Here is a 14,585-nt window from a genome sequence, read left to right on the forward strand (position 1 = left end):
CTGTGTGGCTTTTTCTGCCAAGAAATGAAGGGTTGATGGAATGAAAAACAACTGTTAGTTTTATTTCACTTTCCTCTTCTTGGAAATGCAGGAGATTTTGGAAAGCAACTATCTCCATGCTCTCCCATGATTGGCCAACACGGGGGGTGGGGAGCAGAAGGATATATAAGTCCTGCAGTGGATGCAGTAACCTGAATCACACCTTGGAGGGTGCTTTCCACAGGTGAACTACAGTGTGTGAATCCAGTGGACACAGGATTTTGTCGTAAGTGGTCAGGAGCATTCAGATCTAACTTCTAACCTTCACCAGCTTTTGTCTAAAGAGCTGATAGGTAAGGAGGCATGTAGGAACATGCCCACACAGTGAGCATCCTGAGTTTGAAAACTACAGGGCTTTGATGGACAGGATGAACTTGTAGGTGTTGTGATTGAATGCCAATCATTCAAGTTGAGGTAGACCTACGGGAAATGATTTCAATGTTGTTTTTGATAAACACATCCAGGTGATTGGCTTGTCTGTTACTCCTCTCCCTGAGATGGTTGTAGTGGACCTGTCAGGTGATGGGAAACCTCTGCAGTGTGTGAGGTTTGCTGTATCTCGGGCTCGCCTTGCTTCCTAGTTCAGAGTCAACTATGGAATCCCTACATTCCCTAGAAAGTGGTCCTGTGAAGAAGAGGTCTTTCTGCAGGCTGCTTCTGAGGGAGGTGACTATGGAAATCTGTCTCAAGACTCGTGTTCACTGTGGTTTTCTTTATTGCAAAGCATGAGTGCTAACCATCTTCTCTGCATCTGTGAGGAACATGAGCTGTGTCAGGGTTGGTGACAGCTGACATCTGGGCAGGCTTCCTTGTGTGATGCTGGTGTGTGGAAGCCTTCTCATCTCCTGTGTTCATATTCAGTGGGAAGACCTTGAAGACAGGTATTGCACTGGAGCCTAGATCAAAAAACCAGGAGCTAGAACTGAAATAATGAGAGGGAAACCAGAAATGATGAGAACAGTATGTGTGCTTTCTGGGAGATTCTGTCTGTTTCCTGTGGGAGGCTGTTTCCTTTAACAGGAATCCAGGTATGGTGTTTATTTAACCAGGCTTAGCTTCTCTTTTAGGACATTCTCTTCACCCACCCTTTCCAGGCATGTACCCACAGTCAGGTTGAACAAAGTTCTGAAGCTCTGGTTTCCTGCACAGGGGTTTCCGTTTGTCCTGTGGATTGGACAGGAGCTCTCTGTGCAAGACTATGTATGTACTTGTGATCATAAACACACTATGGTTCTGAGGAGATCTCTGTTTTGCATTAGACTGGTTTGTGCTTTCTTGAGACTCTTGGCAGCCACTCACATGAGTGTGGGACTTCAGTTTCACACACACCAGACTGAATGACAGTAATGACCCAAATGTTCACAAGGAAGTCCAAGTGCATTCCTCATGTTCCCCATTCATTCCCTGATGATAAACCACCATAGACCTGTGTGCTGGAGGTGAACAAGTGAGCAACACCAAAGCACATTCTGCCTACTGAGGTTCATTATACTGTGGGAGGATGGTAGCGACTAAGCCAATTAAAAACACATTATGTACCTGCAAATGCTATTAGGGAAACAGACATAATGAAAGGATGGTGAATAATGGAGGCAGATACAATTTTATATCCCAATGCATATATTCATACTAAAGCCTCCTTAATTGAAGTAAAACCCAGATGAAGGGGATTAAGTTAATAGTCAATTGGCTACTGGGAAAAGGAAAGGAAGCAGCCACTAAGTACAAAGTCCTGAGATAAGACAGCCCAAAGTAACAGGGTGGTTTCAATTCACACACCAGAGGCTCCAGAACTGTCATAATTAAATTCAAAGGTTTCTTGTATGTAGGTATCATATGCTCTGTATACACAATGAAAATTTCTTGGGGGAAATGGGAATCCTTATGGTTTCTCTCAGAATTGCCTTGACTTGATAGGACTTCAGTGTCTACAGGATAACTCTGGCTGTTTGATCATCCATGTTGTTATAAGAACACTCACAGGAAATACAGTGATGTGGATGACATAATCAAAGACTAAGGAAGTCAGGAAGAAGGTAATGTAGGAGGAATGATAAGTTGTGAATAGATTTGAAAACAGGGCTTAAGTTTGCAAACTGACTTGATAGGGGTGAAACAAAGAGGAGTTTCACAGTGACAGCAGGGATTTTCTGTTTCCTGAAGTGATGAAGAGGTCCATTGTGCTGCCTTGGGAGGTCTCACAGGCAGGTTTGTGGAGAATAAAGGGCCAAAATATGAGGTGTGAGCTAATTACATACCTCACAATCAAACTCAGGTTCTTAGATCTGGAAGCAAGTGTATTTACCTACAGAGTAAACTTGCTGGACTTCATATTTTTTCTTTTGTGACAGGGTCTTAAGTAGCCCAGGCTAGTCCCTAACTCACTATGTTCCAAGGAAGACTTCAAGGTCCTGATCCTCTTACCTCTATGTCCTGAGTCCCAGCATTATAGGGATCCAGGACCACATGCATATGATAAGATGCTGGGGATAGAACCCAAGGCCTTATTCATGCTGGGAAATCACTTTACCAACTGACTTGTATCTGTGGTCACAATTAGATTACTTTGATAAAATAAAAAGTTTAAAAGAAAATAGGAAATCTTGATGGTGACTTGAAGATACTGCAATATTGTATTGTATAAATGGATTTTAATATGGACTTTTAGGGTAAATTTTTAAATTAATTTTTATTTTTTATATTAATTACAGCTTATTTGGTTTGTATCCCAGCAGTAGCCCCTCACTCATTACTTCCCAATCCCACCCTCCCTCCCTCATCTCCTCCCATGCCCCTCTCCAAGTGCGCTGAGAGGGGAGGTCCTCCTTCCCTTCCCTCTGACCATAGCTTATCAGGTCTCATCAGGACTGGCTGTATTGTCCTCATCTGTGACCTGACATGGCTGCTCCCCACTCAGAGGGAGGGGATCAAAGAGCCAGTCACTTAGAGATTAGTTGACATAGGCTATATCTGAGCAGGGGTTCTAAGTTATCTAGGTTATATCCATGAATGGTCCTTGGTTGGAGTATCAGTCTCAGAAAAGACCCCTGTGCCCAGATATTTGGTTCTGTTGCTCTCCTTGTGGAGCTCTTGTCCTCTCCAGGCCTTCCTCACTTCTTCCTAAGATTCCTGTTTGGCTATAAGTCTAAGCATCTGCTTTGATACACTGCTGGGTAGAGTCTTTCAGAGGCCCTCTGTGGCAGGCTCCTGTCCTGTTTCCTGTTTTCTCCTTCTTGCAATGTCTATCCCATTTGTCTCTCTGAGTGAGGATTTAACATCTTACCCAGGGTCCTTCTTCTTGCTTAGCTTCTTTAGGTGTACAGATTTTTGTACATTTATCCTATATTATGTGTCCAATATCCACTTATAAGTGAGTATATACTGTGTGTGTCTTTCAGCTTCTGGGATACCTCACTCGAGATGATCTTTTCTAGATCCCACCATTTGCCTGCAAATTTCATCATTTCCATTGTTTTTGATTTTTTGAATTGTTTTATTTGTTTCGAATTTATTGATTTTTGCCCTGAGTTTGATTATTTCCAGCTGTCTACTTATCTTGAGTGTGTCTGCTTCTTTTTTTTCCCCCTAGGGCTCTCAGGTGAACCGTTATGTTGCTTGTATGAGATGTTTCAAATTTCTTCTTGAAAGCACTTAGTGCTATGAATTTCCCTCTTAGCACTGCTTTCATTGTGTTCCATAAGTTTGGGTATGTTGTGTCTTCATTTTCATTCAATTCTAGGAAGTCTTTAATTTCTTTCTTTATTTCTTCCCTAACCCAGTTGTCATTGAGTAGCAAGTGGTTCAGTTTCAATGTTTGTATAGGCTTTTTGCTTTTCTATTTTTTGTTGAGGTCCAGCTTTAGTCCATGGTGATCAGATAGGATACAAGGGATTATTTCAATCTTCTTTTGTCTTTTGAGGTTTGATTTGTGACCAACTATATGGTCTATTTTGGAGGATTTCATTGTTTTTAATTGCTGAGTAGTATTCCATTGTGTAAAAGTACCATAATTTCTGCATCCATTCCTCTGTAGAGGGACGTCTGGGTTGTTTCCAGGTTCTAGCTATTATGAATAAAGCTGCATAAACATGGTTGAGCAAATCTCCTTGTTATATAATTGAGCATATTTGGATATAAACCTAGGAGTGGTAAAGCTGGATCTTGGTGAAGCACTATTCCTAGTTGTCTGAGAAAACCCCAGATTGATTTCAAAAGTGGTTGCACAAGTTTACATTCCCACCAGCAATTGAGGAGGGTTTCCTTTTCTCCTCATCCTCTCCAGCATGCATTGTCACTTGAGTTTTCGATCTTAGCCATTCTGATGGGTGTAAGGTGTTATTGCTAGTTTATAACCCTAATGGAGATGAGTTCCAGTTCATAAAAAAGTCAGAAGGAAAGTAAATCTAGGCAAATTAAAAAATATTTCTGTATCCGTTCCTCAGCTGAGGAGCAGCTGGGTTGAATTCCAGAAGTAGAAAGATACACTGGGTATATACTCACTTATAAGTGGGTGTTACACATATAATATAGAATAAACTTACTAAAATCTGTACACCTAAAGAAACTAATCAAGAAGCAGGACTGTGACTAAGATCCTTAATCCTCATTTAGAAATGCAAAGAGGATGGACATCAGAAGAGTGAGAAAACAGGGAACTGGACAGGAGCCTACCACTGAAGGCCTCTGAAAGGCTCTACCTTTCAGAGATGATGCTGAGACTTATAGCCAAACTTTGGGCAGAATGCAGGGAATCTTATGAAAGAAGTGGGTAAGACCTGGAAAGGACAGGAGCTCCACAAGGAGAACAACAGAACCAAAAAATCTGGGCACAGGGATCTTTTCTAAGACTGATACTCCAACCAAGGACCATTCATGGATATAACCTAGATAACCTAGAACCCCTGCTCAGATATAGCCCATGTCAGCTCAAGATCCAAGTGGGTCCCTAGTAAGGGGAACAGGCACTGTCTCTGACATGAGTTCAGGGGCTGGCTGTCCGATCACCTCCCCCTATTGGGGGCGCAGCCAGCAGTCTGTGCCCCAACATATTTCTATCCATCTATCTGCTCCACCCACCACACCGTCTGAAGAGTTTAAGTTAGCCTGGGTGACTCCATTTTGAAATGAGGAGCTATCTTGACTAGGAGCTGAACTCAGGTACCAGTAAATATCACAGAATGTGCACTTGGCAGAAAACAAAGTTAACTCTCCTAACAGCAACCTTCAGGAAATATCACAAAATAAATACTTAATAGAAAATAGAGACAGTCTCCCTGGCAATAATCAATGAGAATCGGTTGGGAAAATTCTCCCCAACGTTCTAGGTGTAGTTTAGAAGAATGGCAATTGTGATTATGTAGAAGGTCACCTTGCCCCTATGGCTTTTACCCAATCCTGTAATGTCAAAGAATGAAAACCCCTGCTTGCTGTCATGGAAACTCCCTGCTTGCAGTTCTTCCTTTAAAAGCCTGCTCACGCAGGGCTCAGGGTCCCGCTTCTCTACTGCTGCCTCAGTGAGACTTGGGTCCCAAGTTCAAGCACTCTCTTACTAAAGCTCTCTTGCTCTTGCATTAAGTCTTCTCCTGGTGGTCTCTGAGGGTCTTGTGATCCTGGCACAGCACATCCATCTCTCAGATCTCTCCAAACTGCCTCTCACCACAAGACAACACCACACAATGCATACCTGCTCTTTCTCAATTTATATCCTGAATCCTAGACCATGCCCTTAAATTGGGCAGGTAAAAGCCCTTAAGGACCTCGTCCTACACAGAGACTTACAGGCCACTGAGAAAAGTTGAGTGTAGGGGAGGTGGTCTTCCCCCAGGAAGCACACACCTACTGGTTCTGCAGTAGCAAATGGTCAGCCCTGAAAACATACATGCAAGTAAAATTAATCAGACTGAAGAAGCTATGTTTAACAATGTGCATGTGTGTACATAAATGCATTAATAACAATTAAAGAAAGAAGAGGCCATAAACTAGAAGGAGAGTGGGGAGTGGTGTATTGGAGAAAATAGAAGGCAGAAAGGAAAGACAGAAATATAGTAATTAAATTTGAAACCTTCTTCCCCCTCAAAAGAGAAAGATCTGTACTCAGGTACTTATACCCTCACACATAGAAAGACATGTAATTCTAAAATAATAAAGTAGATCTTTTTTAAAGGTATGGAGACGTGGCTCAACCACTAAAAGCACACACTGCTCTTCCTGAAGCCCTGAGTACAGCTCCCAACACCCACACTGGGTAGCTCACAATCCCCACTCCACCGAGTCCAGAGGTTTCCAAAGTCTCTGCCCTCAACATGCACCTGTACTTGATTTTAAACACATGCACATATGTGCGCGCGCGCACACACACACACACACACACACACACACACACAACACATGCAAGTTACATGAAGATATGAGGACCAGAGCTCAATTTAACCCACACAATGCTGAGTGGGTGTGGCACCACCTTGTGCTCCCATACTCAGAAGGCAGAGACAGTGGAACTATGGAGCAAGCTGGCCAGCTAGACTGCAGACAGTGAAGACCTGGCTACAGCTGGGACATCTTCCTTGAGGAAAAAGGTAGAAAGCAGTTGTGAAAGATGCTCAACATGAGTCTGACTTACCCACAAACGTGTGGAACATACAAGGTACATACATAGACACATTTTAAATATGAAATAAGACTCACATTAAATAAACATAAAAAACCATAGAAAGTGCAGAAACGTAAAAGATGCTTCGTTCATCTCTCATGGGTGCCTCAAAGGGGTGAATAGATATTTGTTTGTGTCTCCTCAGGAAAAGCTCAAGAACACAACTGATGTCTCGTAGAGGATCCAGAAAATCCAAAGCTGAGCTGAGGTGGACGGCTCATTTTGTCCTTGAAATCGGTGCTGACGTACCGAAGTGACACAGTACATGTGATTAGCCTCTTGGTTAACTTCCAAAACTTGAAAGGTCCAATTAATGAAGATACCACATACACATCCATGAATTATAAAACACGGTGAAATCAAGACAATACTGACTCAGGAGCTACGTCCCTACTGACTAGCTTCCTAGTGCTGGAAGGTGCTATCTACATCCCCAGAGGAGAAAAGGTACGATTCATCAGACCCAGATGAGAGCTACAATAATGACTGGACAAGCAGACATACCCACAAGTGTAATAGTGGCAAGAACGACATCTAAGTAGCCAACTGCTTCATAGTAGAGATTAATAGCTTCTCCACAAGATGAAACTCATAACTGGGCAAGAACGTAAGGATGGACAGATCACAAACACTAGGAGAGAATTACTATGACTTTACTGTTAAATGGCTATAATATTAAAGCACCTCCTAATGACTTATCATTATACCCATAGATTAAGACATCAATCAACCCTTACCAAGGCTGCTCGTATTTTCCATAGAAAATAATCAAAACAGATACCCACAATGGCCAGGATGCAGAGAATAAAGCTGAGGAATGTCTACCCCTAGATGTAACATAACTACTTCTACCTTCAGGCCCAGGAGTGGCTGTGGAAGGGGGTGAAAAGACCATAAGAGCCAGAAGTGGTGGATGACTACAAGAAAGCAGTGTCTTCAGGACACAGCAGGTCAGTTCATGTATGAGCTCACAGAGGGTGTGACAGCATGTGGAAGTCCTGTCAAGCCCAAGCCTGACCAAATTCCAAGAGGACATGGGACACAGGAATGGCAAGAATTAAGTAACATGAATCTTGTGTGGACATAAGGTTGTGGTCAGAGGGGTGAGACAGGTTGTGTCTTGGAAACTAACATTGGTTGGCATCTGCACAGGACCCCAGCATGTTGTATGACAACAGTTCAGGCTGCATTTGTGGAGTCAGGGATCAGGAAAATTCTCCTTCAAGGTTGTGTTATACCCTAATTAGTGAGCTGCTTCTCCATGTTCCCTCAGTTTCCAAGCCCCATGTTCAACATACTTTATTATTTTAGGACTTTCTAGCCTTTTGTGCCAAGAAATGAAGGGTTAATGAGATTAAAAATAGCTGATAGATTGATTTTTCACTCTCCACTCCTTGGAAATGCAGATATTTCTGAAAAGCAATCTGATCAATGCTCCTCTATGATTGGCCAACACACACCTAGAGGGGGGGGGAGGAGAAATCAAAGTATGTAAGTCCTTCCCAACTGCCCTGCACCTGCTGCTTTCCACAGAGGAAACAGAGATTAGTTTCAAGTGGAGAGCCTGGAGCACAGTGGAGTGCTTCCTGCAGCTGAACTATAGTATGAATCCAGTCAACACAGGTCTTCTGGTCAGTGGGCAGGAGCATTCAGATCTAACTTGTTTTTTTATTATTAAATTTTTATTTTTTTATATTGGTTACACTTTATTTACTTTGTATCCCAGCTATACCTCTCTCCCTCAATCCCTTCCAATCCCCCCCTCCCTCCCTCATCTTTCATCTCCTCCCTGTCCCTCTCTAAGTCCACTGATAAGGGAGGTCCTCCTCCCCTTCAATCTGACCCTAGTTTATCAGGTCTCACCAGACTGGCTGCAATGTCCTCCTCTGTGGCCTCGCTAGGCTGCTCCGAGTGAGGTATCCCAGAAGCAGAAAGACAAATATGGTATATACTCACTTATGAGTGGATACTAGACCTGTAAGATAGGATAAACATACTAAAATCTGTATACCTTAAGAAGCTAAACAAGAAGAAGGACCTGGGGTAAGAAGATCAATCCTTATTTATAAATAAAAATGGAATAGATATTGGAAGTAGAAGAAAACAAGAAACAGGACAGGAGCCTACCATAGAGGGCCTCTGAAAGACTCTACATAGCAGTGTATCAAAGCAGATGCTGAGACTCATGGCCAAATTTTGGGCAGAGTGCAGGGAATCATATGAAAGAAGAGAGAGTTAGTAAGACATGGACAGAACAGGAGCTCCACAAAGACCAAATATAGCTGGGCACAGGGGCTTATCTGAGACTGATTCTCCAGATCTAACTTCTAACCTTCGCCATCTCTTTTCTCTAATGAGCTGATAGGTAATGAGACATTTAGGAACATGGCCAGACAGTGAAAATCCTCAGCCTGAAAGCAAGGGGGCTTTGGTGGGAGGTGGGCAGGATTTAGTTGTGCATGGTCTTTGCTCACCATTCAACTTGAAGAACCTCAAAGAAATGATCCTGATGTTGTTTTTGGTAAGACACATCTAGTTGATTTGCTTGTCTGTTACTTCTCTCCCTGAGATGGTTGTAATGGACTTGTCAGGTGATGGAATACTTCTGCAGTGTGTGTGAGGTTTGTTGTATCTCAGGCTCACCTTGCTTTCTAGTTCAGGGTCCACTATTTAATTCCCAGCATTCCCTAGTAAACTGGCCTGTGAAGAAGAGGTCTCTCTTCATGTTCCTTCTGGTGGAGCTGGATGTGGAAATCTGTGCCTCAAGAATTGTGTTCACACTGGTTTTCTTTATTGCAAAGCGTGAGTGCTAACCATCTTCTCTGCATCTGTGAGGAACATGAGCTGTGTCAGGGGGTGGTGACAGCTGTCATCTAGGCAGGCCTCCTCGTGTGATGCTGGCTGTGTCACACGCTTCTTGTCTCCTGTGTTCATCTTAGGTGGGAAGACATTGCAGACAGGTATTTCACTGCAGTCTGCATCACAAAACCAGGAGATAGACCTGAAAGAATGAGAGGAAAAAACTGAAAAGATGAGAAGAGCTTGTGTGCTTCCCTGAATCCTACCTACCCAAAATGGAACCTGTGTAGACATGTGTCTACTGGAGAACAGCAACAAGACAAGGGAGCAGTCTCTAAGTACAAAGCCCTGAGATGAAAACACAACCCAAGATAACACAACACGGTATCTGAAATATAGATACCAGAGATAACAAAATCCAAAGGTACTGTATAACAAATGAATATATCCTGAGTGGAATACGATCCTTATGGTGCCTCTCAGAATTGATTTGACATGCTATGACATCAGTGTCAACAGGATAGCTCTGGCTATTTGATAATAAATGTTGTTTCAAGAACAGTCACAGGAAAAAGTAATGTCAATGACATAATCAAAGCTGGAATTGAGAAGGTCTTAAAGAAAATAATGTAGAAATATGATCAGTTCTGAACGAATCTGGAAATAGAACTTACATCTGCACACTGACTTGATAGGGGTGAAACAGAAAGAGGAGGCCTCAGGTTGACAGCAGGGGGCTCCTGTTTCCTTAAATGGACAGTGAGGTCTATTATGCTGCCATGGGAGGTCTTGTAGTCAGGTTTATGGAGAATAAAGGACAGAAACATGAGATATGAGCTCATCAAATACCCAACAATCAAACTCAGTTCTAAGGTCTGGCAGCAAGTGGATTCACCTGTTGAGACAGCTTGATGGACTTAATTTTTAATCTTTTGTGACAGGCTCTTAAGTAGCCCAGGCTAGCCTCTAACTCACTCTGTACCAAGAAAGACAGTGAAGCCCAGACCTTCTTACCTCTATGTCCTGAATGTCAGAAACATAGGAACCCACGACCACGTGCACTTGATGAGGTGTTGGGAATTAAACGCTAGGCCTTACTTATGCTGGGAAAACATTCTGCCAATTGACCTGTATCTGCACTGCTCAATTAGATTATTTTCATTAAATAAAAAAAATCTTTAAAAAATAGCAATGGATCTAAATGATGGCATAAGGACAAAGAAACATTGTATTGAATAAATGGATTTTACCATTGACTTTAAGGGAAAAGAAATTTTGTATGATGGCAGCTTTATATCCCTCTGGGACATGAGTTCCATTCATGAAAAAACAAAAAAAAACGAACGGAAATTAAATCTAGACAAATTAAAAATTATTTCAACCAAATACAAGAGCTGAAGTAATATCAGCTCTTCTGATATCTCCTGAAAACAAAAATTTATGTTACCATTAGAGTCAGCATTGATTAAACACTGATGTCAACTATCATTCATCATTACTTGTTTTCAGCTTGGAAAACTAGATGTCTGTTGACTAAACTCCCAATCCTCAGAAGGTACACACTGAAGGAAGTGTTCACGGAGGGAGAAGACATTGGATTTCATATAAAATACTCCAGGTAGGTGACATACCTACCTGTGTTTTGAGTGTTTTGAGAAATGATGATGCTGCCTAAAACAACATGTAGATTTTTATAGTAGTTCCCTTTCTTAAGTTTTAATTTTTTCTGTAATTAAGGGGTTGAAAACTAGTAAATACCTATTCTAGTTTTCTATTTCTGAGATTAACACTATGACCAAAAGCATTTGGGGAGAAAAATATTTTAGGGGGCTTACACATTATAATCACAGTTCATCATGGAGAAAAGTCAGAAAAGAAACTCAAGCAAAAGCAGAGGCAGGAATGATGGTAGAATGCTGCTTCCTAGCTTGCTCGCCATAGTTGGATCATTTGTTTAATTTATAACTCAGGACCGCCTGCCCAGAGATGGTGACACCCACACTGGGCTGGGATCTCCCCCATCAATCCTTAATCAAGAAAATGTCCCATAGGCACAACCCAAGTCCAATCTGATAGACACAATTCCTCAGCTGAGGTTTCCTCATCCAAGAAAAATCAAGATTGTAATTTATCAAAAAAATAACATGTACAACATATATGAGAACTAGTCAGTGTCAGGACTGAGTCTGAGACATAGAGAACACACTGCTAAGCACAAAGGCGTCTTCTATCTTTGAAACTTACTCTCTTTACTTCTTTCAGTGACTTTTTTGCTCACAGTCATGGGTCAGCTCCTCTCTGGTACACCTAAGAATGACAACAATGGAAGTTTGGAGTGCAGCTTCACCGAATATTTTAAGAATTATAAGCCAGAAAACAAAATCATTTCTGAGGAAACAATCCATTTAATTGAGTTACACCTAAAAAAAGGAAATATTCAGGGAGCAAATTCTGTAATCAATGATGCATTAAAGAATATTGATAATGCAGCAATAAATGTTGCTGTGACAGGAGAGGCTGGAGCAGGGAAGTCCAGCCTCATCAATGCCCTAAGAGGAGTTAAAGGTAAAGAGAAAGAAGCAGCTGAAACTGGGGTAACAGAAACAACCATAACTATAAAGTCATACAAACACCCCAAAATTAAAAATTTGACATTATGGGACCTGCCTGGCATTGGAACTCAGAAGTTTCCACCAAAAAGTTATCTGGAAGAGGTAGAATTCAAGAAGTATGACTTTTTCATTGTTGCTTCTTCACAACGACCTACAATACATGAAGTAGAACTTGCCAAAGCAATCAGACTTATGAACAAGAATTACTACCTTGTGAGAACCAAGGTGGACTCTGATCTAGACAATGAAAAGAAGGCCAAACCAAGTACCTTTAACAGAGAAAACACCATGGAGAAGATTCGAAGTTCCTATCTGGAAGTCTTTAGAGACAAACAAACTGGTGAACCTCAGGTGTTCTTGATATCTAACCATGATTTATCCGACTATGATTTTCCACTCCTGATGGACACCCTCGTAGGGGATCTTCCTGCTCAAAAGCGACACAATTTTATGCTTTCCCTGCCTAATGTTACTGAGGCAGCCATTGAAAGAAAGTACAACTCTGCCAAGCAGTTTGTCTGGTTGGAAGCCTTGAAGGATGGAGTTTGCTCTACTGTTCCTGTAGTGGGCATCCTCATAGACAATGATGTGGAAAAGCTGAAGGCAAGTTTAAACCACTATAGAGATCTCTTCGGAGTGGATGATCAATCCCTGGAGTTCATGGCTAAGGAAGCCCAAGTGCCTGTTGAACAACTGAAGAAAAAACTTAAATCTCCTTATTTGTTGGAAACGGAGAAAGAGGAAACATAAGGAGGAAAGCTTTTGAAGTATTTGGAGAAATTTGCCTCAGCTAATGGTGGGCTCCTGGCAACAGGGCTTTACTTTAGGAAAAGCTATTACTTGCATTTTTATTTCCTTGACACAGTGATTGAAGATGCAAAATTTCTCCTCAGAGAGGCATATTCAAAAAACTAGCTCAAACTTGGCTCACCCACAGCTACTGACAACTACAAAACCAAAGAGGTAATATTAAGAACTCATTAGATAAATACCTCCTCTTTTCTTTACATGAGCCAATTAACTGCCACCCTGGCAAAACCTGAGGATTAGGGTCAGGGTTATCAATATGTCAGAACCTGACAATCCAACTCTACATGCATGCTTGAATTCACACACACACACACACACACACACACACACAGTGAGCTCTGTGTCACTTCTCTACTTCCTTTTTTTTGCAACTTCAACCTCTCGAAATTGTATACAATTATTCCTTCCTTTATGTACATCTTGCCTTTATGTGTTTATTGTGTTTCAGAAGATACACACACACACCTGCACACAGAAACACACAAACACACACATGCACACACACACACCTGAGCATTCTCATCCTCACTAAGCCTGGGTTAGAGAGTGATTAGCATGACTTATAGAGTCTATCAACAGGAAGACTTAAGACCAAAGTCAAAAGAAACCAGAACCACTGATCATAAGTTTGCTATTAACCAATCAGTTTCTACAATCATCAGCATCCTTCTAGAGACAATAAAGAGCATCTATAATTCAGTGCCAGGACCAGTTCGGAATCCTGAGTTCCCCATCTCTGTCATTACTTATCTGGGCTGGGATCATGAAGGACTTCTTTAATCAATATATGATACCACGTGATAATACTTAATAAATTGTTGATTACAAAGAGTGTCTGCTGTTGGTATTTGACATTCCCAGTACACCCTTGATATGCTCCTGTTGATTGCTGGCAGTGTCACTTTCTTTATTGAAACACTCATGTCCTGTTACCAGGGCTATCATTTTGTCCTCCTCAAAACAAACTATGATAAGGAAGACTTCAGTTTAAGGGGCTGGAAGATAAATAGAAGAAGAAAATTATGTAGTAATAATAATGCTGTGATAATACCCTGTAGACTTGTATCTCATACACTGTATCTCATTGTATCTCATACACTGGGCACTTAAATCCAGGTGCCACCATGGGCAGGTCCTTCGGGAGATCAATCATCCTCATGTGCACACATGACTTTCCTTTCTGCATGTGTCACTTATTCTCCCTCTTTCTATGAAAGCATCCCTCCTGCCATTGAGTCATCCTCATGACCTCATGACCTCTGCTAGCAAACATAAATTTCTAAAAAATCTTCCTCCCAATATTATCCTATGGAAGCTTATAGTTAATAAATTCATTTCACATAATAATAGTGCAATGCAAGTTATTGAACCTAAGACACTCCTTACAAAAAAAAATCCTTCAAAGTATTTTTAAATTTCATTAAATAAAGCTTCAGTATCCCTTACCCAAAATGCCTGGGCCAGCAAAACTCAGGTTGTTTTCACCATACCCAATCACCTGACACAATCAACCTATAAAGAGACAAAGTTTGCATTGGCTTATGGTTTCAGAGCTTCCATGGCATAATTTGGCAGATCTGTTGATTTAGGACCCTCTCGATAATGCTGGACCACAGTGTTGGTCAACATGTAGCAAAGCAAGCTGTTCACCCCACAGTCAGGAAGCAAAATAAATA

General features: G+C 41.5%; 1 protein-coding gene across 1 annotated transcript; it reads left to right on the forward strand.

Moving 5' to 3' along the window:
- Positions 1-206: 206 nt before the first annotated feature.
- LOC129687883 (interferon-inducible GTPase 1-like) lies at positions 207-13,741 on the forward strand. The gene is made up of 6 exons (XM_055622470.1): positions 207-265; positions 6,834-7,135; positions 7,547-7,638; positions 9,628-9,911; positions 10,997-11,105; positions 11,750-13,741. Exon 6 carries the CDS (start codon positions 11,770-11,772, stop codon positions 12,847-12,849), a length of 1,080 nt encoding a protein of 359 aa, XP_055478445.1. The 5' UTR covers positions 207-265; positions 6,834-7,135; positions 7,547-7,638; positions 9,628-9,911; positions 10,997-11,105; positions 11,750-11,769; the 3' UTR covers positions 12,850-13,741.
- Positions 13,742-14,585: the final 844 nt, after the last annotated feature.

This window comes from Psammomys obesus, unplaced genomic scaffold (genome assembly GCF_907164565.1).
Source record: "Psammomys obesus unplaced genomic scaffold, mPsaObe1.curated_primary_1811, whole genome shotgun sequence".
NCBI classification, from domain to species: Eukaryota; Metazoa; Chordata; class Mammalia; order Rodentia; family Muridae; genus Psammomys; species Psammomys obesus.